At 43.0% G+C, this 26,681-nt stretch overlaps 1 protein-coding gene across 1 annotated transcript in view; it reads right to left on the bottom strand.

Moving 5' to 3' along the window:
- Nucleotides 1-9,440: 9,440 nt before the first annotated feature.
- Nucleotides 9,441-26,681, bottom strand: part of NR6A1 (nuclear receptor subfamily 6 group A member 1) — a 73,036-nt gene continuing 55,795 nt past the window's right edge. Inside the window, exons 7-9 of the mRNA XM_043981541.1 lie at nt 13,858-13,979; nt 10,796-10,948; nt 9,441-9,779 (exon numbers count right to left, since the gene is read on the bottom strand). Coding sequence (XP_043837476.1) covers nt 9,691-9,779; nt 10,796-10,948; nt 13,858-13,979 — 364 coding nt within the window. The 3' untranslated portion in view covers nt 9,441-9,690. The remainder of the gene's footprint in view (nt 9,780-10,795; nt 10,949-13,857; nt 13,980-26,681) is intronic.

Below are 26,681 nucleotides of genomic sequence, written 5' to 3'. Positions count from 1 at the left end.
TTGAAGAATCAGAGGAACAGGGTTTCAGTCTCTGTTCTGTGGTACCTGTGTGACCTTGGGCAAGTCAGTCGGTACCTAAATTTCCTCCTCCAAAAAGTGACTGGGTTGGACTAGATGACCTCTAAGGTCTTTTCAAGTTTTCTCTATAAAACTCTGTCTACTGTAGCTGTGTGTGTGTGTGTGTGGGGGGCCTGTTAAAGTTGTCAAATTGTTTCAGTCTCAGTGTTTCAGCTGTGGATTGTGAGAGGTCAGAGTTCACCTGTCAGGTTCTCTGCAATGGGACCCTGGGCTGAATTTCAGCAGCTGACAACTGTGGGCAAGAGGTATCACACAAAGTAGATACTAGTAAACATGAACTCCATGTTTACTAGTTTGTAACAATGCAGGATGCCAGGACAGAATATTAAAATTGGAAGGACCCTTAGAACAAAAAACATTAAAGGGGCAGCTAGGTGGCGCAGTGGATAAAGCACCAGCCCTGGATTCAGGAGGACCTGAGTTCAAATCCAGCCTCAGACACCTGACACTTACTAGCTGTGTGACCCTGGGCAAGTCACTTAACCCCAATTGCCTCACCAAAACAACAACAACAACAAAAAACATTAGAGGTGGAAAGAAATGTAGAGGCCATTGAATTCAATTCCATCGCTTTACAGAAAATGAGGCTGAGAAGGTTCTGTGCCTTGCCTCAGGAGATCACCCAGTTTGGGGTGTAGCTGGATCCAAGGCTCCCCGATTCTTTTCACTACTACATGCTGCCTTTATAATCCTGAATATAAAAACATGAAATTTAGTCCAATTCAACAAAGATCCCACTGCAGTTTTATAGAAAGAGCACTGGATGGGGGGCAGCTAGAAGAGAAAGAGCACTGGGTTAGGAGATAGGAAATCTGGGTTCCAATCTGAGCTCTGCCACACTGTGTGACCTAAGAAAAGTCCTTTGCCTCTCTAGGCTTTAGACTTCTCATCTGTGAAATGTGGCTTGGACTTATTGGATGACCTCTGAGGTCCTTTCTAGCTCGAACACTTATCACCAAGGTGCAGGGCTGTCACCTGCTACATACAGCTATCCAATCTTCCCTTCCCCACAACCTTCCCCATCTCCCTCCAGCCCCCCAAAGAAAAGAAAACAGCTCAGACCAGTCTGTGTGCAGAATGATTCACATTTATTAGTTAAAATATCTAACACTTGCTAAACACTAATTGGTCACATTTCCACAGGTAGTCAATTCACAGAGCAGGGATGGAAAGGGAGGGGGCCAAAGTGGCCCCTTGCCTTACAGCCTGCAATGCTAAACAATCGCTTGGTCATAGTCTAAGTGAAATTGGACAAGTTCCTGAAGGTGGGGGCAGGGATGGGGAGCTCTGCACCACGACACATCACTGTGACAGGCATAGGTTCTGGGGAGGTGATGACCCAGAAGCCTGATTTTTATACAAGGGACCACCCTAGGAGAGAGGAACACAGTGCAGCTTCCAAGGAGAGATGGCCAACCCAAAGCTGGTGATCCAGAGAGCCAAGATCCATCCCCAGGGGTGGGCTGCCTGGCCACGGGCCAAGCAAGGTGAAGGTAAAAGCAAGATTTAGGGCTAGAGACCAATGGGGGCAGGGGCAGGGGCCAGTCCAGGAATTTCTCCCCATATCTGTCACAGGTACACAGTGGAAGGGCCCAAGTAAAGACATGAGAAGTAGGGTCACTGGTACATTTTCTACAGGATGGGATTCACAAAAGCACCGCTAGTGCCCAGCACTGCTAATAGGGTTGTTGAGGATGGCTTCTGTGCCCCTGGGGTAGGAGGGGGTGGGGATGGAAGTCCTAGGGCATAAAGGGTCGGATACCTTCCCCTACCACCTAGATTTTCTCTCCCAGAAAGGAGTTGGGTCCAGTTGCTCTGGACCCTGAAGTTACAGGAACTCCTGGGGAAGAAGGTAGTCTAGGTAGGTGAGGGAGCCCTGTTTTGGGGCTAATAATCAGCAGGCATCACAACATATCACCTTCAGAGCAGCAGCACAGGGAAAAAAAAAAACACATTTCTACCCCCCCACAATGGATTTCATATCTCCCTTTTTCCCCACAAAGAAACATGTAAACAAAACCAAAATCACAGTATTCTTTCTTCACATATCCTTAGACATAAGAGGTAGTTTGTTTTATATGGAAATTTGAGTCAATAATGTTATCAACTATTACAAGACATTTTACAGAAAGAAAACAATCACAAAAGGACTTGGCATGGCTAAAGCTGACTATCACGACCAGCTTGGAACCAAGGGTGATGCTGATATGGTGCTTTTTCACAGATTTTGAAGGACTGTCTTGGACTAGGAAAGAGGGGGGTACTCCCCCCAAGCTTAGTGGTCTTTGGCCTAGTGTTGATTGGGGGGGTGGTTGTCTGTGTGCGCACACAAGCGAGCAAACAAGCAAGAGATCAAGGCGGGGGGGGGGGGGAGAAGAAAATTCCCACAGAAACTCAACCCCCTCCCAAGCACAAAGGCTGTTTCCCATACCTTAGACTTCGAGGCAGTATATGTTGTAATATAAAGAGTTCTCAGCTTAGAGTCAGAATACTTTGGTCTAAATCTGCTCTAATAATACTAGTTAGCTATATGACCCTGGGTAAGTCACTTAGCTGATATAGTTATCTTGTATTTAGTCATTTCAAAGGGCACAGCAAATGAATACTATTTAATATTTGTCCCACAAGCTAAAAACTCAGGGAGGAGAGCCCTGTAGGGAAGAGGCAAAAATGAGAAGGGGTTTTCTTTTTACAAGTTTACTAAGGTTAAACCCAAGAGGATGGACTTAAGTCTGAAGGCCATTCTAATTGTCATAAGGCTTTCCAGAGGGATCTTGGAATGACCCTAGCCTCTCTTAAATTAGGCTTTGGGATTATGGGTAATGTTGGGCCTGACCTTCTGATGCTGTTGGATATAGGTACATCTTCCACCTGCACTGGTTTGGAGACCCCACTGTGCTTGGCTAGAACAGACTGGCCATGGAAAGATGGCTAACCCAGTGCTGGCAGCTTTCCTAACAAAGGTTTTCTTGAGAGTCCCGGCTCCAGGGAAAGAGTATAAAAGTTGAGTTCAAAAATTTGTTCATTATCTATTTCCATACCTGCCACCAAGGATTTTCCCCAACATTCCCACATCTTTGACCAAGCATAGGTTCAACTTCCTACCTAGCCTGAAAGGTCTTTGAAGGTTCCAAAAACCAACTAGAGAAATTTCAAATCTTCCCATAAACCTGAGCCAACCCACCTGGAAGACAAACAGAGGATATGGCATAACTCAGGGCTCTTGCTTGGAAAAGGTTTGGGAGCCTGTCCTGGTCCTGAAACACCTGAAAAGCCTTAGAAAGAAGCCATCCACTGCAGTCACATCAAGGTGAGGGTTTCTGTGGGTCTTGTACTTAAATACATATATCCCTGAGCTTCTGCCTGTGCCACACGTGACACAGGGCACCCCCAGAAACCCTGCAACGTGAGGTGTCTGAAATGTCAGCACTGGCCTTTAGTTTCTATCCCTGAGTCCCTCATTCCTCTAGCCTCTCGCCTCTCCCAGAGCAAGAAGCCACTTTTCCTCAGATACAGAAACGTCTTCACAGATGGTTGGCAGTGAAACCTCCAGCCCAAATAAAAATGAGAAAAGGATGAACAATGATGAAGAGCATGCTGGGGGGGGGGGGAGAGGAGGAGGGGGGGGAGTTTAACTTCAATGTTTTTTTCTTCGGGGGGGGGCATCAAAAAAGGTAACAGGGACAGAAAAACTTTAAGAAAAAAGTTAGTGGGAAGGACTAGGTTTCTTAACACAAGATTTAATAAAATAGAAATGAAAGTGGAAAGATGGCTACCCACATCCTTTGCTATAGGCCCACTCTAGGAAGTAGGTAGAAAGTGTCTCTGGAGCCTTGGGTTAATAGGCCCAGAGGTTTGGCCAAGTGGGCCTGAAGACCCACAGTGACTGAGCTAAAGGCTTGGAACCACCGCTCATCTTCTTGAACTAAGGTTCAAGTTCCACTAGAAAGCAGCAACGACGTCTTGATGCATTTAAGGGAGGAAAAGCCTCTGTGTGACATTATGACTTTACTGAGATCTGCAAAACGCCCCAAGGTGTTGACAAATTTCCCTACATATAATATGGTTTAATTCATAGGTTATAGGAATTCACCTTGGTATAGCCTCTGATGATAGATTTTTAGGGATAGAAGAGACTTTAGGAGATTATCTAGTCTATCTTCACAAAAAGGGCAATTGATACCAGGAGATGGTGGGAATGATCTGTAATGGTAGAATTTTATCTCAGAACCATAGAATATTAGATTAGGATTAGAAGGGCCCTTGGAACACAGAGCAGGCCTACAAGAGTAAGCTATGGTATATGGCCCCTGTGAGGCTTGGACAAGTGATACTGGCCAATTGGAGAAGGGGGCTGGGGTAAGAGTCCTAACAGGTTAGGTACACTGATACCTGAGAAGCAGATGGGGTAGACTATTTTTTTTTTTTAATCCCTTGATTGTTCAAACCCACCCATCCCCCGAGGAAATTAAAAACATAAAGCCAGGAAATATGAGGTTTTGTAAGGCAGCTCTCTATTTCCTGGGGTTTTAAAGTCCTTGCCCAGGATCGTGGCATTACTATTGGTTGGTTCTCAAACTTTATTTGTCAAATTATGAGGGGGTGGGAGAAAAGAGGAATGCCCTCCTGGCCAAGGGCACACCCAAGAGAGTGAATGCAAGGCATCAGACAACAAGGGCTTTGTTATCTGGGAGTGTCAACCCCACAACAGTACTCCAGGAGTGCTTTGGAAGTGACTTGGGTACCCCTTCTCCCAAAATCAATCTCTGTTATTATCAGGGAGGATTGAGGACAAGAGCCAGTTAGAAGATTATCAGGAATGCAGTTGTAAAATGGCTGAAGATAGTAAGTGGGCAGAGAGAATAAAGGAGGAGCAGCAATGGGTTTAGGAATCATGAGCCACAGATTCAAATCCTAGCTAGTTTTTCCATTTTTTATATGATCTTAAGGAGTGGCCTGAGTTCAGTGAAAAGAACACTGAATTTGTAATTAAAATCTGGGTTCACATTCAGGCTCTCTTGATTACAGCAAATTACTATTTCCTCTTTGGACCTGTTTCCACAACTGTAAATGAAGGAGTGGATTAGACGACCCCTCCAAGGTCCATCCCAGATCTTATTCTATTGCCCTATGATCTCTCTGGGCCTCAGTTTCTTCATTTATAAATTATAAGCCCTATCACTCAGGCCTTAAAGTACTTCAGAAATGGAGTCACCTTGGTGCCGAATCATGGTCAAGTTAGATACAAGTTTCTCAGTGGAGTGTTTTGGGCAGGGAAAACTAGGTACTGCTGTGCTGATCACTCGAGCATCAGACCCCTGGTCTGAGTGTGGAAGGTATACCTAAGTATCATCCTAGGAGACGGCATCAGTAGGGTATCTAATAGCCACAGTTTGATCCTAGCTAAAGTGGCTCAAAACCAGACACGAAGCATGAGCAATGAAGTTCCAAACCTTTGTTCAGGACAAAGGAAATTAAAGGAAAAAACCAGCACGACTCGAGGAGACTGGCTTTCTTCTCCTGAGGCTTTCAAAGCCATATTTCCATGCAGGAAATTTTTGTTGAAAATGACGGCTGGTGGGGTGCAAAAGGTCTAAGAGGTTATAGAAGAGAGAGGGATCTGAGACGCTCACAGATTTTTTCTTCCACTGGCGAAAAGGCTTCCTACATTATGGGAAGAATGGCAACACACACATACACACACATGCACACAAAAAACCATACACAACCCTCCAACCTTTCTACCGTGTCCTTCAAAACCAAATTCACAAATACATCTAGTGGCTGACCTAATGTCTCTACATCGCTAGCTACACTCCTACCTTCTCATCATAATACCTGAGTTTGCAATGCAACACATTCACTTTACCCTGTTTAAAAACACAAGTCTTCAAAGGACTTGGTGCAGAAGACATTAGCGGCTGTCCACAGGTTAGGCTCCAGCTTGGTACCCTTGTCATTCGCTTACACAATTCGCTCCACTCTTCTCCTTTTGGGAATGAAGGGGCCTTTTGTTCAAGGAATTTGCTGTACAAAAGCTTTGGCAAAAATGGATTTGCACAAAAGCAACTCACAGAACCTTTCTCCTCCCTTCAAAAATTAACAATGTTCTGTTACATATTGTCTTATTTGGGCCAGTGGGTTCTTACTGATTAGAGAATAATTTCCTTTGAAATTGCAAGCAGACAGAGCAAAAGCTCAGTTTTACAAAAAAAAGCAGCTGGGAATGGGAGGGAGATGAGGTGGGGAATCTGGCAGAAGGATCAGCAGAGATCCAACTGAAGCTGCCAGAGCCCATTCACCAGGAGTAATGATCAGAATTGCTAATGAATGCCCGCCTCCTCCTGCTCCAGAGAGGAAAAGAGCAGAGTGCTAACCTGCCTGCAAGGAGATCACAGTCGCAAAATTCAAGTCAAGAAACGGGGAAAGCATTTCGAGCTTAGGAATAAACAAACCAAACAGAAATCTTCCCATGGATAATCAGGTGTGTGCATGTACACATTATATATATATACACATATACATTTGTGTTTTCTACTAATGTCCAGCTCTGATACCCACGTGTGGGATGGAGGGGACCCTGGGCCCTCAAAGGCTGCCAGCAGCGCTCAAGCTCTGGTTGGCCTGTGTGGAAAAGGCTTCAGGGATGGGCCCAGAAACAAACTTTGTTCATCATTGGAGCACCAGGCCAAGGGGCCAGAAGGTGGGCTACCAAGGGATAAACACATTTGGCCATTGCCACTAATGATGCTGTGGAGGCAGGATTCATCCTGATGAGCATGGGAGTGTGTGTGTGGATATACACACGTAGAGATAAACATATACAGGGATAAAGATATACAAATATATTATGTATATTCACACACACATATTTGTATACATACACACACATTAGAGGTGATATTGAATTATTTGTGCTTACTGGATTTGGGGAACACATGCTATTGGGGAAACTCTAATTTTCCAATCCAGGGAGAAATATAACATTATATAGCTCTGCTGGTCCCAGCAGCGGTTATATACCCGTAACATCTCATTCCATTACAAAGGATTAAAGGCCAGAACAGACTACCCAGAAAAGAGGAACAGGTCACCTGGGAAGATTTGCAAGACTGAGCAAGAGAGCAAACATTGCCTTCTACTGAACAGGTAGGTTTCTGTAAGCCCATATTCACACAGGAGAAGGCCTAGACTGGGTATGCATGAGAACTGGGCTAGTTTAGGGCCTGGGACAAATCATCACCCCAGAACCTGCAGGCAGCTTGGGGAGCTCCAAAAGCTATTAGTCCCAGCTCATGGAGGGTGTGACCTTTGCTGAAAAAAATGTGAGGTAGTTTAGAGAGTCACACCTCCCTGGCCAGGACATTTAGCAGGACAGTAGCATGGGAAAGGCTGGTTAGGGCTAAATGGCCCAATTCACAGAACTGTAGAGTTGGAAGGGATCTCTGAGTGTATCTAATCCAATCGCTATAAGAAGTGGGAATCCTCTCCATGGCACCTCCAAATAGGCATCCAATCTCTGTATACATAATTGACAAGTGAATCGACAATTCACTACCTCTATCAAGGCAGAACATTTCCTGTTGGAAACATTTTCTCATCTCAAGTCCTAGTGCTTGAAGGGAACCTGGCTCCATCTTTGTGTATCTTTTCAACCTCATTAGGAAATGAGGCAGGCCTCCTGGATGGTGCAGATAGCTCTGGAATTTAGAGAAAAGTCCTTACTAAAGCTACACTTAGAGCAGTAACAGACAGTATAGGTAAGCCTATTCTATTGCTCCCCTCCCACTTTAAATACAGGCCGGAAGTGGAAGAAAAGTACCCTTTAGTCTTCTAACATTTCATACCAGACGAAAGTAGAGGAAGTGACCATGAAAAAAAGGGAAATCAGTTTCAAGATTCAAGAGTACCCAAACCTTGGTCTCAGTGTCTCTGATCAGCTGGTCTTTTTAATTGCCCACTACAACTCTGACATTTCCAGAGAGAGGAAAAAAAATGTGTAGGTTTGGAGAGATGAAAAGGAAGAGGAAGGGAAAGGGTCAGAAGAGTTTTGGTGACAAGCTGGTTAGCCATTCCACACCAGTCCAGGGGTGAAACAGGCTGACAGTTACCCGGGAGAATCCTTATCTGTGCCAGAGCAGGGCTGGTGTCCTATCATGCTGAGTACCCCTGGTATCTGGCAGGAGGCCTTGGAAGACATTTAGCCAATGTTTGTTGGGTGACCAGGATAATACCAGCAAAACATCCTGTTCTTCTCTCTCATTTGGTTTCTAGACTATGAATTCCATGAGGGGCAGGTGTGGTGTCTGATTTAAAGATGCCTTTCCCCAAACCCATGAGTTCTGAAAAGGAGGCACTTAAATGTTTGTTGTGTTGTATTGTAATGGAATTTGCTGATCACTACCAAGGCTCCCATGAAAGCAATGGAATATTGCAAGGCCAAAGAAGGAGTGGCTCTCTCTTCCAGAGATCGCCAATCTGAGGAGTGACTTTGGAAGGTTTTCTTTCCCTTCTCCTGGAAAAGGTGGACTCCTTAAAATGGTCATCTGAACAAAGATGTCAAGAGAAGATCCTGGCACTCTTGAACCTGGAGTATCTGTACAGATTAATTCCCCTGTCTGCTTCCTCCTCAATGAAGAGAAAGGAGTTTGGAGTTGGGGAGAAGTTTGAGATCCAACAGGCCGTAGTGACAAGAATGCTAAATATGGAGTCAAGAGGCTCCGGGGTCTAACACCTGCTACCTGTGTCACCCTCGACAAGCTCCTTCCCTTCTCTGGACATTAATCTCCTCCTCTTTAAAATCTAGGAGTTGGACAAGTGTCAGTTGGATGGCCATTTGTTGAGAACACTGTGGAGAGACCTGACTGGGCTACATGATCTCTCAGGTCCCTTCCAACACTAATATTCTGTGACTAGAAGGTCACCAAGCTCCCTTCTGGCTCGAAATCTGCTGATCTTATGATGAGATCTTTCCAAAGGCCTTCCTCCCCAGAGATGAACTTAGCTAGCTGGTCAGCTGGCTAAATTGTGCTCTGCCCACCCTGATTCTCTAGCTTAATGCATCAACTTCAAAAAGGAACCAACAAAAAAGCCCCAACCCACCTCCCCAAGACTGAGGGCAGGCATATGTTTGCTTAGCGTTTGCTGGTAGAAAAGGGCAGTTTGCTCTCTAGCTCAAACTGTGAGGTCTGCTGAGAAATAATGGAAAAGCCAGTACTTGAATACCACCTTTTCCTTGAGGTAGTCTTAGTCAACACTATCGAAATAGTTAGCTCCCCCCACCCCCCACCCTTCAAATATAAAGAAGAACAAGACCTAATTAATGACAACACTGTAACATTAAACATTCTCACATTCTGTAAACTGCAAGGAAATGCATCTTTAAATTCATACAGAAGTATGTGCATTGTGTTGAAGGTCATACATTCAACTCTGTCGTGAAATAAATATATAGAAAATGAGTTTTTAAAAAAACAACAAACAAACAAAAAAGATTCTCGCTAGAGGGGCAGTGCTCGGCTGCCTCCATCCTGGTCTCGACTCTCCTGTTTTCTCCCAGTGAGCCCCCTGCTCCCCCTGGCAGGAGGCAAAGCAGGGAGCTGGGTGGGGGGCTTATTCCTTGCTCCCACTCGTCTTGCAGGAGTGCAGAACAGCTTTAAAAAGTAGTGGCAGCTGCTCCAGCGGCACATTCACCATCTTTCCTGGGGGTGGGGAGGGGAGGAGAGAATGAGTTAATGCAAAACCCACATAGTCTCCCTTCTCCAGGCCATAGAAACACCAGGGGATGCCCCAAAGCTCTGGCAAGTCTAGTGGAAGAGCCTTGAGTCTGTTAGTGGCTCTCTGAAGCCTTGCCTTCATTTCTCTGGGTCGTTTTGTCAGAGCTGGACATGCCCTTACGATACAGGACGACACAGAGATAATAGATCTGCTGTTGGAATATACACAGAATTTTAGAGAAAAGGGTCTCTAAATTTGGGACTGTTAGGATGGGAGGGGACCTTTGGACATAGAATGTGTGTTCACACAGTGTTAAGAGATCTCTGACTAGAGAATGCTAGAACACAGAACGTTATTGATAGAAGAGACCTTGGAAGCCTGAATGTTAGGGGTCAAAGGGACCTTAGAAATCATCTCATCAATTGCCCATATTTTACAGGTTGGGGTGGGGGGAGGCCTGGGAAAAAGCAGGTGATTTAATCAAAGTCTCATAATGGCAAAGCTGGGGGGCAAGTCTCCTGGCTTCTAGTCACATGTCAAAAGAGAGGTGAAGGAACAGAAAGGGAACTAAGAGCTTTCTTTGAAAATGGCTAGAAGAGGGGGCAGCTAGTTGGTGCAGTGGTAAAGCACCGGCCCTGGATTCAGGAGTATCTGAGTTCAAATCCGGCCTCAGACACTTTACATTTACTAGCTGTGTGACCCTGGGCAAGTCACTTAACCCCAATTGCCTCACAGAAAAAAAAGAAAAAAAGAAAAGAAAAAAGAAAATGCCTAGAAGAGGGGCAGCTAGGTGGCTCAGAGGATAGAGCACTGGCCCTTGATTCAGGAGTACCTGACTTCAAATCTGGCCTCAGACACTTGACACTTACTAGCTGTGTGACCCTAGGCAAGTCACTTAACCCCAATTGCCTCACCCAAAAAACCAAAACAACAACAACAAAAAGAAAATGCCTAGAAGATTAAGTCCTTGATGGTGGGGAAAGAGAAAGGAGAGAGTTACCTGCAATATAGCGGATCTCTGGTAAACACATCATTAGATCAGGAAAACGATTTGGCTGATGAGGGTACTTATACTCAGTGAAATCCTGGCAAATATACCAATACCGCTTGTTCAATTGCTCCAGCTGGGAGGCATTTGTCAGGCCCCTGATATCTGAGGATATGTGACAAAATGGTTAGGAAAGGATTTTTAGGTTAATAAAGTAAACACACACACAGGTGCGTGCACACACACACATGCACAGAACAAACACATACACAGAGGTTATGAGCGAAACATCAGGGAGATGGTTTGGAAAAGTGACTACATTTATTCTTCTTGGTCTCATGGGGCAGAACTAGGAACAATGGGTGAAAATTGCCAAGAAAAAGATTTTGGCTCAATATAGAAAAAACTTCCTAATAGTTAAAGATGACCAAAACTGAAATGGACTGCTGTGAGTGATGGTGAGCTTCTTATCACTGAAAGTATTCAAGTAAAATTTGAGTGATCCCTTATTGGGAATATTGTAAAGGAATTTCCTGCTTAAGGGAGGGGTTGGACTACACTGCCCTCTGTGGTTGCTTTTAGCTTTGACTTATTTTAGTTTAGAATTATTTAAATACATTTTGAGGGGGTAGCCTTGTGTGGCTTACTTAAGAAAGCTGGGTTCGAGGCTCAGCTCTGCCATTTATTATGTGAGAAACCTTGGGCAAGTCTCTCTGAGTCTTACTATACCCCATCTGTAAACTGGGAATGATAAAACCCACATAACTTATCTCATGGGGTTATTTCTGAAATTTTTTTTTGTTATTCTGTATTTGACAAACATCACTAAACAAGTTCATTTCCATATTCACAGAAGAAAGGAAAAAGGACTGATGACTGTATAGGAAGCCATTAATCTCTATTATGTTGATCCGGATATTAAAAACTCAAAATGTTAGCCTCAAAGCTGACCTGTTTGTCTCCTTCTGAGCCTCCTTCTGTTTTCTTCAGCACTTTAGAAAAATGCTACAACCTTCTTAATAAACAGACACTGGACATGTATGTGTATGTCCCCTAACCTGTCTCATAGGGACACTGTGATGAAGGCTCCTTGTAACCTCAATAGTTCTAAAGAAATGGGAGCTACTCTTATTAGTCTGAAAATAATGGACAATTTTCTTTCTTTCTGAGAAGGACTGGGCTTCGCCCATGGGAAGTTAAATAGTGTAAGAGTGAATGAAAAAAATTTAAAGAAAGGCTCATCTAGTCGTGTGACTCTGGGCAAGTCAATTAACCCCAATTGCCTCATCCCCCCCAAAAAACAAAAAACAAAAAGGCTCATCAAGAACAGAAGTTGCCTTCTTAGAGGTGTTACTGAGAATTAATAGTGACAGCACCATATAAGGGTATATCATTCCCCAGTTTTCAAGTGTACAGCATTTGCCACATTTTCCACAGAGAGGCAAAGAGACTTTCCCAAGGTCACACCAGGAGAAGACTAACAACAGCTCTGTGGAAAAGGAGACAGAAACATTACAATTCCTGTCTCATAAATGGGGAAACTTAAGTAGTCTGCCCAAGGTCCTATGGCTAATAGCGGTAGACTCAAGCTCACAAGACCCCCATGAGGTTGGGAGTACAAACATTATTCTCTTCATTTGACAGATTGGGAAATTGAGGATCTAAGAGGTACATTGACTTGTCCAAGGTCACAGCTAGTAAGAAGTGGGGTTGGGCTTGAAAATAAATCTTCTAAGTCCTGTGTTGCTGCTTCTTTATATCACAATGCCTATGTAATAAATTGTAAAGCAGAAATTTACTCCTAGAGCACATAGCTCAGAGCCTAGAAAGGAGTATTTTAGAGTTAACAACTAAAGTATGCACCTTACCTAATGCTTCATTCATCTGCAAACAGCATTTTTGTGCAATACTGCCATGCCATGATTGGGCTTACAGAACAACTGGCAATCTGTCACATCAGTCTTATCTAGGCCGGCTCCATCAGTCACTGTTCTTCCTCAACTGCTAGCAAACTCGGGACGTATTTTACATGACGCATGTACTGGCCTTGGTGTCTATGTTTAAATGCATTAAAATGGACTAAACAAAGTGGAGTCTCTTCCTTCCTCCATGAGTTATAGGATCGCTGCATTTCAATTTTCTGGAAATACTAGATGACTTTCCCTGTACTAAAGGGAACATGAATCCCTGTGTCCTGGAATGTGGGCGTACTTGAAGCAGAAGGGAGCAAGAGCCGAAAGGGGCATTAGAGGCCATCTACTCCAACCCAAAACTGGGGACTCCCAAGTTCAGTGCTCTTACCGTAATACCATGACTACAATCATGGCCTAGAGCAGAAATGCCTCTTCAATACCTCTGAAAAGTGAGGATGGAAGACCTCCAAGGATAAGGAATGAGCATAGGAAATGTGACTGTCTCCCAGGGCCACCTGTTGCAGTGTCAGCTCTCACCATCAACGAGTTTATCTTTACCTTGAGCTAGAACCTGTCTCTCTATAGCTTGCCCTGCTTTTGTTCTCAGGGTCAACCCAGAAAAAGTCTAATCCCTCTTTTACCTGAAAACTCTTCAGATATTTTAATATAATGATGATGTTCCACCTCATCTTCCCTTCCCAATTTTTGCTTCAAGTTAAAATGTCCCTAGTTGCTTTGATCACTCCACTTCTGGCATGGGATACACAGCCTCATTCTCGTGGCTGCCTCTTCTGAATACACTTGTCCAGATGGAGTCTGAACAGGCTAGATAACAGTCAGGCACCTCACTTGATCTATCTGGACACTACACTCTTATCCACTCAGTCTAAGTTGACTTTGGCTACTGTCACATTGGTAATTTACCTTGAGGCTGAAGGTCACTAAATCTCCCAAAGTGACTCAACTGTTTGCCTCAATCCAAGCTTCTGCAGCTGATTTTGTTGAACCCAAGTGTGGGACTTGATAGTTTTCCCTTTTGAATTTCACCCCTTTAGAACTAATTTAAGGATGCTGGTCCCACTTGTGGAGCTAGTAAAGTAGGGGCAGGTTTGTTATCAAGCTAGCAGTTAACTCTGAAAAAGGTCTTTTCCTTACACTCACCTTGATTGAGGAAGTTGATAGCTTTCATGCAAGCATACTCCTCATTGCTGACCTTCAGCTGGTGAAACTTGCGATACAGGTAGATCAGGCGCTCCATCACTTCCATCCCTTCTTCACTAAATCTGTAGGAAAGATAAGGACATATACTTCAGGTGATGCATGGGCCAAGGCACCAAGGAAAGTTGGGGGACACAAATGTTAGATTCAGAGATGTAATGTACATTAGAATATACAGTGTTATTAAAATACGGAACTAGAAGAGCCCTTAGAACAAGATATGGAAGAAGCAAAAAGGAAGCAGATATCATATAATCCAAGCTCTTTATTTTACAAATAAGGAGACTATGACTAAAAGAAATTTAAGTAACCTGCCCAAGACCACACAGTTAACTGAGCAGAATAATGGAGATTATAGTCTAATTCTTCTCTAATTCTAAATCCAGTGATTTTATTTTAAATTTATTTTTATCATAAAAGTATTTAATTATTTTCCAGTTACATGTAAAGATAGTTTTCAACATTTGTTTTCATAGGATTTATAGTTTTAATTTTTTCTCCCACTCTCCCTTCCCTCCCCCCCAAGACAGAAAGCAATCTGATATAGGTTATATATGTACAATCACATTAAACATATTTCTGTATTAGTTATAGTGTGAAAGAAGAAGCAGAACACAAGGGGAAAACCTCAAAAAAAAAAAAAAAAACCAAACAGCCAAAAAGTAGAAACAGTATGGATCAATCTGATTTCAGAACCCACAGTTCTTTTTTCTGGACGTGGAGAACATTTTCTAACATAAGTTCTTTGAAATTATTTTGGATCATTGCACTGCTGAGAAGAGCCAAATCTATCACAGTTGATTATCACACAATGTTGCTGTTACTGTGTACAATGTTTTCCTGGTTCTTTTCATCTCACTCAGCATCAGTTCATGTAAGTCCTTCCAGGTTTCTCTGAAATCCTCCTGTTCATCATTTCTTACAGCACAATAGTATTCCATTACATTCATATACCACAACTTGTTTAGCCATTCACCAATTGATGGGGATTCACTCGATTTTTCCAATTCTTTGCCACCACAAAGAGAGCTACTATAAATATTTTTGTACATGTGGGTCTTTTCCCCTTTTCTATTACCTCTTTGGGATACAGAACTAGTAGTGGTATTACTGCGTCAAAGGGTATGCACAGTCCCATAGCCCTTTGGGCATAGTTCCGAATTGTTCTCCAGAATGGTTGTAAATCCAGTGATTTTTAAACCCTACTGCAATGCCTCCTCTTGAGGCCAAACCCCTACCCACTCCTTCTAGCACCAATAAACCTCGTACCCATCCATCCTTCATATTGTTTCCTGATTAATTTTTCTAATGCACAAATTTGTTCCTGTCACTCCAGTCCTCAAAATCCATAAATGGATTTCCCAGTGGCCAACTAAATAAGGTCTGAGGGCTAGACTATGATGTTTGAGGTCCTCCACAACCAAGCTACTTCCAAATCTTATAAGGCTTATCTCATAATACTTTCCAACCACATACAACATGCTTCAGCCAAGCTGGATGATATACAATCCCTTTCCTTATACTTAGGATTTTGGAAGACAGAATGTCTGAACCAGAAGGGATCAATCTTAGCCCATAGAACATAAAGAGAAAGGGACAGCTTCGAGCCAAGAAGACTGCCTGAACAGAAGCAGATTGGTCTAGTTCGCACATACTCACTCCACTCAAAATCTGACATCACCACCAGAACAAAACAAAACAAAAAAAGATCAAGAAATTCAATGAAGAAACTAAATGACCAGCTTCACTAGAACTGCAACAAAAGTCAGCCAAAAGCCTGGGGCAACAGCAAAGCCAGGGCCAGTGTATGTAAACACCCTCCCAGTGTTGGCAGAGACAGATCAGAGAGAAGTTTGGCCTGCCAGGCTCTGGGGTCTAAAGGCAGCAAGATTGGAGGGCTCCCCTGAGAAATCTCCAGGGTGGTGGTCAGAATCCCATTGAGGGACCTTGGAAGTACCAGGGAATGAGAGTAATCAGGGCAGCATAACAGTGCTCGGACCAGGATAGCCCAGAGGGGCTCTAACACCCTGAATTTCAAAGATCCAGAGGGGGCCTAACTGCAGAAGGGGGTAGTAAGCACAAGAACTCTGGGCAAGATCAACCAAGACCAACTACCTCACCCAAAAGTACAGCATGGAGTATAGCCTGGTCCTGGCACAAAGTGTTGATTCAGGAACTAAAGCTGGAGAAAAACTGTGACCAGCATTAAAAAAAATTTACTATAGATAGAGGGATGCCCAAAAATCCATCCTAAAAGTAGAAAGTAACTCAGTAACAATGTAAGCAGACTCAAAGGAAAAAAAGATTTTTCCACAAGGATTATATGCCAACATAGAAGCAAAGAAAGAAGAAATACAAAATGAAATAAAGGCTCTTGAGGAAAGAACTGAAATGAGAACAAATTGCTTAGAAAAGTGGTACTCTTCTAGACAGCAAAAACCAAAATCCAAACCAAAATTTAAAAAAACCCTTAAAAGAAAATCAAAAAATTGGGGAAAAAAAAAAAGAAATGCAAAGTACTGGACAACAGCAATTATTGACCTGGAAAATAGGACATAAATTTAAGAATCATGGACTCTCTGAAAACCATGATTTAAAAAAATAAAAGCCTAGACACATGATTTCAAGAAATAATAAAGGAAAACCACACAGATTTGTTAGAACCAGAGGGCAAAGTTGGGACAGAATTCACCTGAAAGGAACCCCAAAAGAAAAATATCCCAGGAATTTCACAGCCAAAATCCAGAGCTTCCACATGAAAGAAAAAAAAAATTACAAGCACCATAAAGGAGTTCTAGTACCACAGTTACATGAGATAGGGCAATTTCTACTATAAAAAGGAAGTCGTGGAATAGTTATATTCCAAAAGGCATAAGATAAATGCTCACAAACAAGAGTAACTTACTTTGCAAAGCTGAACATAATCCTCCAGGGAGAAAAAGTGGACCTTTCATAGAAGACAGGACCTTCAAGCACTTCTGAAGAAAAGACCAGAGCTCTTACTGAGCTCTTACTTAGCTCTGGTCTTTGCATCAGAGCTGAGTAGGAACTTTGAAATACAAATGCAAGAGCCAAGATAAATCTAGAAAGGTAAATTGGAAGGGGTTGAGTGATGATGGAGGGCTAACATTCTAAGAAGGAAGAAGAAATGAGTTTCTCTTTAGAACCTTAATATCTTCAGAGTATTGAGGGAGTTCATGAAAAACAGAGGAGATGGGGCAGGGGGTGGGGGGGTGTTCAGAGAGTTTTAAGAGGGCAAAGAGAATGGAGAGTAAAAAAAATACACTGTTATAGAAAGGAAAAAGAATGGGTCCAACTTAACTATTTCTCATAATGGGTGTGATACTTGGAGAAAGAGGTGGGAGATACATTTATTAGGTGAACCTTATTCCTAACTGGAACAGACTATGAGGGTTGAAAACACACACACATGTACACACATGTACACGATTAGAAATACATGAAACTCAACAGGCAAACAAGGAGAGGGATAAGGATAAGACGGAAGGAATAATCACAGACAAACAAACAAAACTTCCTGATCCTGAAGTGGGGGAACTAAAAGATTAGGAAAAAAGTGCAGAACTAGAAACTAGACAGGTGTGGGGGCAGGGTGTCAGCTGGAGAATGGCTGAATGAATTGTGGCATGTGAATATAACGGAAAGATGAATTTAGGGAAACCTAGTTAGGGTGAACTGATACAGAGTGAAATGAACAGAATCAGGAGGACAACTTAAGAACTCGGATCAATAGCAAAAGATGGGATCTGGCAACATGTAATGTTAGAACAGAAGGAACTTTAAAAGATCATCTAGTCCCAGCTTCTCATTTTATAGATGTAAAAACTTTACCCAAAGAGTAAATTAATAATGACTAATATGACTTGATGAAATTCCCAGACAGTAAATGACAATGCTAGCCTGGGTTTTCTGACTCCAAGTCCTAAACTCTTTCCACTATACTACAAGACCTCTTGTTCCATTACATATTATATTCATAAGTTTGTGTCTTATCCCCTTGTTGGTTCCAGTTTTCTCACTCTTGCTCTCCACCATGCACTCTTTGATCTGGTGACACTTGCATCCTAGCTCTGGACATTTTCTCCATCTGTCCCCCATGCCTAGAATCCAAGGTCCAAGTATAAATTCTTCTTAATTGTAGTACCTTCCCTCTTTTAATAATTTCCTCTTTAACACAGCTTGTTTGTACATATTTCTTTTCTTCCCATTAGATTGTGAACTCCTTGAGGGAAGGGACTGCCTTTTAAACTCTTTTGGTTTCCCCAGTGTTTAGCATAGTGGCTGGCCGAGTAGGTACTTAATAAATGTTTATTGGGGCAGCTGGGTGGCACAGGGGCAGCTAGGTGGCGCAGTAGACAAAGCACCAGCCCTGGATTCAGGAGGACCTGAGTTCAAATCTGCAACTTAGCTATATTTTGTATCTCTCCCTGTACCTGAGTGAATGGCCTTGCACTGCATTTTAAGGAAATGTCAAATAGCTGTGTGTTGGGTTAACTTAAAGTTACATTTCCACAAGCACTTTTTGGTTTACAAAGTACTTTATAACAAGAGCCCAATAACGGATATTAGTTTAAATGTAGTGAGCAACAGAGTTGAATCCCCTGAATCCTGTTAGAAGGTAATGAGTTACATTGCTAGTTATTGGCAGAATTGGGATTTGAACAGTGGCTTCAGGATTCAAAGTCAAAAATTGGGCTCTTTACATTGTACTACACTATCTCTTGTTCAAACCATTTCCAAACACTATGTGTTGATTCATTATTTAACTTTTCCTTTATTTCCAATACTCACAGTCTTGCTGTGGTACACTGGAAGACTATTGAGTTTGGATCTGGGAGACACCCAAGGTAGAACCTTGGTTTTGCTATACTTACCTGTATATACCTGGGCAAATCACTCCCTCACTCAAGTGCCTCATCTGGAAAACTGGGGGGGGGGGGTGTTGGAGAGGAGGAAGGAAAGGACTGGATGACTGCTAGGGTACCTTATGGTCCTAAATCTGTTATTTCTTTCTCTCTCTCTTTTTTTTTTTTTTTGCAGGGCAATGAGGGTTAAGTGACTTGCCCAGGGTCACACAGCTAGTGTCGAGTGTCTGAGGCCAGATTTGAGCTCAGGTCCTCCTGAATCTAGGGCTGATGCTTTATCCACTGTGCCACCTGGCTCCCCCCAAATCTGTTATTTCTAAGCTACTTCTGAGGCTGTTTTTCATTCTGTAAAATGGGGATATCACTTGTAATACCTACTTACCTACCTCACACAATGTTGTGAAGATCAAGTGAAATGATGTAAGTTGAAAGCACTATATAAACATTAATCAGCTCTTGCTCCTGCTAAGCTGAATTTTAGAGGTGGAACTTCCCGTAGAATGTTACTGTTTGGGGTCGGAAAGGCCCTTTGGCATAATCTTGTCCAATCCCTTGATTTCATAGATGTAGACATGCAGGTCTAAAAGGTGTGAAATGATTTGTCCAACCAAGGTAATACAACTAGTAAATGTTAGAGCTGGGACTTGAAAATCCAGGTCTCCTTACATGCAGTGTAGTAATAGGAGTAAAAATGTGCACCTGACATTCTGATGGGTTACAGTGGATGAATCAGAAGTCAGTCCAAAGCTTACCATATACCTCACTGTGTCTTTTCCCTTCTGTGATTATTGGAAAAGTCAGAGCTTGAATTAAGAAAACAACTCTACATCTGTGTCTGTCTCAGGGCCCACAAGAGTGCCCTAAGTAAGAACAGTCCATTTCTGCTTCTGATCTGTCATCCCAGGCCAACTGCTTTGCCAGGTGGAAACAATAGTCAGGGTCACAGGTGGGAGCTTTTGAGAACCAGGAGAGAGATTACAGCCAAATGGGGGAGGCAAATCCTTCCCTGGGTGAGGAGAGAACTTGGAAGGCAGGGAGGAGGAGGAGAAGAGCTGCAACTGTAGGCACACGTGCAGGAAGCCAAATGTTTTCAAATGAAAGAGAATAGCAGAGCATGGAGAGGTGGGTTAAGGCAAGTTACAAATAACCCTTGGCGGGGCAGCTAGGGGGCGCAGTGGATAAAGCACTGGCCCTGGATTCAGGAGGACCTGAGTTCAAATTCAGCCTCAGATGCTTGACACTTACTAGCTGTGTGACCCTGGGCAAGTCACTTAACCCCCATTGCCCCGCAAAAAAACCCCAAAACAAATAACCCTTGGAGACAAGGACTGCATCATTATCAACACTGAGTTTGGAGTTGGAAAATCCATGTTCAAATCCCAGTGCTACCAATTAATACCTTTATGCCTTGGGGCAAGTCACTTACCATCTATAGCCCTCAGTTTCCTCCCAAGTTAAATTCAGGGATTGAACGTAAGGATCTCTATGGTCCCTTCTTGTTACAAATACTATGAACCTTCTTATCACCATCACCATCAGATTAGGAAAAGTGTTTTGCAAACTTAAAGCACAATACATGTTATTGTGGTCAGCGTTGATTTTTAACATATGGTACTTTACATGATTCTTGGGTACCATTTAATTGTAGACTAGAACTGATGTCTTTCTCATTGTGGATGGAGGTAATCCTGGACTCCCCCAGAGGCCTTGTCAACAAGTGTCTAAGTTCTGGTAGGTGGAGAGACCCGCTAAGAGACAGCTTGTGTTTTGGTCATCTAGGTAAATCTGGAGACACTCATCACAGAAAAAAGAATGAATAGGGCAGCTAAGTGGTGCAGTGGATAAAGCACCAGCCCTGGATTCAGGAGGACCTGAGTTCAAACAAAACAAAACAAAACAAACAAAAACCCGAAAGAATGAAGTTGCTTGGAAGAGGAGGCTGTTAATTGAAAAGGCCCCCAAGCAATGGAATTTTCTTACATATATAGGATTCTAGGATTTAGAGCTGTTCAAGGTCCTTTTAACACAAAATTTTAGAGCTGGAAGGGACCTTAGAACAGAGAATGTCAAAATTGGAAGGGATACCTATAAGAAGAAACCATGTAATCTAATCTTCTCATTTAAAAGAGAATTAGGGGGCAGCTAGGTGGCGCAGTGGATAAAGCGCCGGCCCTGGATTCAGGAGGACCTGGGTTCAAACCCAGCCTCAGACACTTACTAGCTGTGTGACCCTGGGCAAGTCACTTAACCCCCCATTGCCTCGCAAAAAAAAAAAAAAAAAAAGAGAGAGAGAGAGAATTAAAATCCAACACAAAGCCATGAAGTGACTTGTCCCGGGTCACACAGCTAGTAAGTCATACAGCAGCTTAAATCAAGATCTTCTGATTCCAAATGTGGAAGCTCTACCCAGTATGCCTTAATGCTTCTGGGCTGATGAGAGAATACCCATTCTATTGCACAGTGAGGCTTTCTCAATGGCTTGTTATCTTCTAGGCAACAGGCAGTCACAGAGGGCTTCAGAGTAGGGGAGAGGATTAAGATCCTTACTCTTTTGAACATGGTTATAGATGCTAAAGTGCTTGTAAACCATCAAGTGCTACAGAAATGGGAAACATTATTACAATGACTGAAGCTTCCTTTCTCTAGCCCATCAACGATGCATACCACCCTCTCTTCCAACCTCCCTTGGAGCTGAAAATGGCCACTGACTATTGGCTGTTTGCCCCAGTGAGCTCTGCCTCATCTCTGTACAAACTGGACTGTTGTGTTTCCACACCCCCCCCCCTTCCAAACAAAGCTGCTCTCTGTTCTGTGGGGCACCGACTCTTCCCCAGCTTTGGTTTTCCCTCCTCCACAGGCCGCCCTCGCCTAAGGGTTCTGACATCCATACAGCCTCTGGCTACAAATTATCAGGATTCAAAGCAAAAAAAAAAAAAAGTTAAGACAAACAAGGTCTTTCTTCTTTTCCCCATTCCTATCCACAAGTATAACAGGACAAGGAAAACATTCTCAGCAGGTTCTCCAAAAACCACTGGACCATTTCATCAACAATTGAAACTGACATTGAATAAATTATGTCTCATTGAGGGTGTTGGGAGACCAATTCCCTTTGGAAATATAGTACCCAGGACTGGACACAGTATTCCAGATGTAGTCATGCTTCAGCTTTCTCCTCTGTAAAAGAAAGGGCTTAGACTAGATGGTCTCCAAAGTTCCTTCCAGCCTTGGCCTTCTAAGTTCGAAGGTCCCTAGCAAGAGGGGTTCTGCCATTCTAAGGTCTCTTCTAGCTCTAATAATCCATGATTCTATGATACTTTATTCCTTTACAACTATTTGTGTGTGGTCATTGCCAAGAGGAGATGTCAAGTGAATCGAATGGAGCCAAGACTGAAAAGTTTTCCATGGCTCCATAACTTATTCCCACAAGTGACACCAGGGAAAAGGAAAAGGAAAATTTATATGGGTGTTCCCTGAGGATAGTCAATGATACCTTGAGAGAGGTAGCAGGATACTATGGGAAAAGAGCACTATATTTTAAGGGCATAGGCTTAAGGCTCTGCTTGGCCTGTGTGACTGTGGGCAAGTCACTCCCCCTTTCCAGCTTGAAGTTTCCTTTTCTGAAAAATGGGGCAGATGATCCTTATACTACTCTACCTAAGGGTTATTGTGGAAATGCTATTTATAAATCTTAGTAGAAAAATGAAAAGTTAGTATTATCTATTCCCCTATCCTAAATACTACTTCTTAGTCCCTTCCTTTCTCAGGAGTAGGCAGAAAAACTGGGCCTATCCCTCTGATGAGGGCTAAATAACTTGTCAGAAAATCAGAAAAAACAAGTCTCTGAATCAGGTTCTTACTAAATGCTGCATGGTTAAAGGCAGGTCATTCCACCCCTCTGTGCCTCAGTTTCCTCATCTATAAAATAAGAAAAAACATGCTTGTAACTACCCACCCCATAGGGTTGTGGTGATGTCGATGATGACGATAATGATGAAGACCACTGTGGCCTGGATTTGGCATTTTAGGAGTAAAAGCACAGGAGCCATTAAAAGAGAGCTAGCAGAGTGTTAGCAGCCAAGTTCAGAAAAGCTCATTAGGGCCAGGAGCAGTCTCAGGCTGGTGCTATAATCTGCTTTAAATCAAACTCACTAAGTCTCACTCTCTGATAAGAGGCTGATTAAGGGAAAAAGGAACCATAAATTTGATCTAATATTAGCAGTGAAAAAAACCAACGAACTGCTCATACAGTTGAAACTCTTTTTCACTCTAAAATTGTTAAAAGGTAAAGATATATCTGGGAAGGGGGTGGGAAGGAGATAGAGCAGGAAAATAAAGAAAGAGCCATTGCCTATTCATTGTATACAGGTTCATACTTTAATCCTAGGCACATATACTACCCAGCACAATAGTGCATTTTTTACACAGTGAAACAACCGGGTACCTTTCTCAGCCCACTGCTCTCTAAAGTTCCTCAAATTTATCTTTATTTCCATTGATGAAGAACTCTATGTTGTGTGATCTTTGGGAAATCACTTGGTCTCACCTGTAAAATGAGCACGGGTATATCTCTAAGATTGTATCTAGCTCAAATATCTGTATCTCAAGGTCCCTTATAGAGCTAAGATTCTAGGTTTCATCATTCCATGATTTGAAGTCTCTTTTACTTTTACATTCCTTTGTTCTAACATTCTAGAAACCTAGACTTCGGATGAAGAGAGCAAGAGATTCAAATCCCAGCTTTGACATTACCTGTGTGACCATGGTCAAATGACTTATCCTCTTTAAGGCTCAGTTTCTTCATCTCAAAAATAGGGATGGAAAAATCTGTAGTCCCTACCTCACAGGACTGCTGACAACCAAATAAGATGTATGTGAAATAATTTGCAAAGCACATTTCTGATTATTTTGGTATGATGTCTCTAACATCCTATGTTTGAAAGATTCTGCTAGTGCTAAAGTTCTATGATTCTGAAAGACATTTTCACAATCCTTAAATCAGATGCAGGACTGGAATAAACTTGTTAATTCCTTTAAAACAGGTTGATTCCTCTAAGGAAAAAAAACTCTTGCTATCTGGTCTCACTGTCTCTCATTATGTTCTTGTTCCCCCTAATTCCAGAATAACACTGGGGCCAGAGGGAGTGCTGGGCCTCACTAAGCTCACATCCCTAGAGAACACACTCTGCCAACAGCTCTATGATATCCCCTGACCTGTGAAGTGACTCCAAAAATTCATCACCCTGGAATGAACAGCGCCCAGCAGCTGACCCTGCAGAGAACTCCAGGCATGCCAAATGCAAACAAGGAGGGCTGGCAGCCATCTAAGCAGACCCTGACAATATTAGGCTAAGCTGCCTGCTATCCAAACACTTGGCTGCCCAATTCGATGTCTGAAGAAGACCCAAAAAAGGGATGAAAATAATGAATTAGCATCTCTGGCACTTGTTAGGTCACTCAGAACATCAGATAGCTTTGTTTACTAGACAGAGTGTCAACTTGGTTAAAAATACTGTCATTTATATCTGCTCCCCAACCCCCAACCCAGCCTTTAAGGATCATTTATAATGGAATATTATAACAAGGTCAGGAAGACCCAACCTTCTCCTTTCATTAGCCTCCCAGAAGAGATGCAAGAGCTTGAAGATCCAAGTCTCTGTTGTGGGCCTCCTTCTCTTCTCTTTCTCTACACTCTCTCCTTGGTTGAATTATTAGCTCTATGAAGATGACTCAGTGCCATATATCCAGCCCAGTCTCCTGAGCTCTAGTGCCACACTGTCAACTGCCAACTGGACGTTCCAAACTGGCTGTTCCAGAGACACCTCAAACTCAACATGTCCAAACCAGAACTTACTCTCACCCTTCAAACCTATCCCTTTTCCAAAGGTCCCTATTTTTGTCAAGGATGCCACCATTCTTCCAGTCACTTGATTTTGTAATTCTGGCATCATCGCTAACTCCTCACTTTCCCTCCTACCATAGATCCAATCAGGTGAGAAATTCACCATTTCTACTTTGACAGCATCTCTCACAACTGATACCTTAACTCCACTCTCAAAACCCACCACACCTTAGTTCAGACCTGTATTAATTCTCACCTAGACCACTGCAATGGCTACCCAACTGGTCTCCCTGTCTCAAACTTCTCCTTACTCCAATTTGTCAATCCACAAAGCTGCCGAAGTGATTTTCCCTATGCACAGACATGACCATGTTGTTCTTGCTGATCCTCCCATTTTTGAAGGGGACCAATGACATCACAGTCTTTACTTGCTGCTAAATTGAATTTAGGTGAGGTAGAATGTACAAAGTTGTCAGCCTCACTGTCCTTTTCTGAGTAATCAAAGTCCAGTGGCAAGACAAAAGTCAAGATGACTGGTGATGGTCTGGGATGCTGTGGATGACCCTTGGTATCTGTTGCCTGACCAAGTTCTAAGTGCTTCAGCCACCTTCATGGTCACTGGAACAAACTGTTCTCCACCACACATTCTTGGGGACAGACATCCCCCTAACTCACTGACAGATTTGAATCCTCAACCTTGGTTTAGCCTATCTGCCCAAAGCGGGTGAAGCCACTGTGCATGCTACAGCTTCTTGGAGCCACAGGTGAGAGTTGGATGAATCAGGCAGACACCAAGGGTGGATGAGAAGCCTTGAAAAGGGCCTGGCAGCCCTCACACCCTTTCACTCAAATTCGAGTGGCTCCTTATTGCTTCTGGGATAAAACCAACTCTGGATTGGCACATAAGGCCCTTAATAACCTGGCCCTACCAATCTTTCGGTCTGTCTGCTACTTCCCTTCCTGCATGCCATGGTCTGGCCAAAGTGGTCTTTTTGCTTTTCCTCACGTGCAAGCTCCAGCTCTTGTTTCAATGGCCTTTGCAGAGGTCGTTCCTCTTTGTGGAATGCACGCCCTCCCTCCTTATCTCCAACTCCTAAAATCCCACATTCCCTTTAAGAGTGGCAGCTAGGTGGCGCAGTGGATAGAGCACCAGCCCTGGAGTCAGGAGTACCTGAGTTCAAATCCAGCCTCAGACACTTAACACTTACTAGCTGTGTGACCCTGGGCAAGTCACTTAACCCCAATTGCCTCACTAAAAAAACAAAAACAAAAACAAAAAAAGAGTGGCTTCAGTACGATCTTGTACAATAAGCCTTTTGTGATCCACTCTAGGGCTACTAGTGCCCTCCATGACTGCCTTTTATTTATTTTGTCCTTGTTCCATGTACACTAATCTATGTATATCTCCTGGTAATAATGATGATGATGGTGGTGACAGCTAATATTTATATAGCACTTACTATGTTCCAGGCACTGTACTCAGTGCTTTACAATTACTATCTAATTTGATCTTCACAACAACCCTGGGAGGTAGGTAGCATTATTATTCCCATTTTACAGTTGGGGAAACTGAGGCAAACAGAGGTTAAGTGAGTTGCCCAGGGTCACATAACTAATTAGTGCCTGAGGCTGGATTTGAACTCAGATCTTCCCAATTCCAGGCTCAGCACTCTACCCTCTGTATCACCTGGCTCCTCTGCTAAGCTCTCCAACAGCAAGGATTGTTTTAATTCTGTCTTTGTCTCCCCTGAGCCTAGAACAGTGTCCTCAACATGGGAAGCCCTGATGAGCACTTGCTGATTTGACTGGGCATCCTGATACAATTTCCTATTGGTTTTACAAGCTTTATTCTAGGTTCCTTTTTGGGAAGAAGCTATGTTTTGAGAGAATACTCTGTTCTTTAATATTCATATAGAAAAAACTGGAGTTTGGCATCAGCAGCAACAGACCTAGGCTGTGCTGCTTTTATTTTTGCTACTCTGGGCAAATCACATAATCTCTCTTGGTCTGTGTGGTTTTTTGTTTTGTTTTGTTTTGGGTTT

The sequence above is a fragment of the Dromiciops gliroides genome, chromosome 2 (assembly GCF_019393635.1).
Source record: "Dromiciops gliroides isolate mDroGli1 chromosome 2, mDroGli1.pri, whole genome shotgun sequence".
NCBI lineage: Eukaryota > Metazoa > Chordata > Mammalia > Microbiotheria > Microbiotheriidae > Dromiciops > Dromiciops gliroides.
This window is presented reverse-complemented; position numbering and strand designations above follow the sequence as displayed.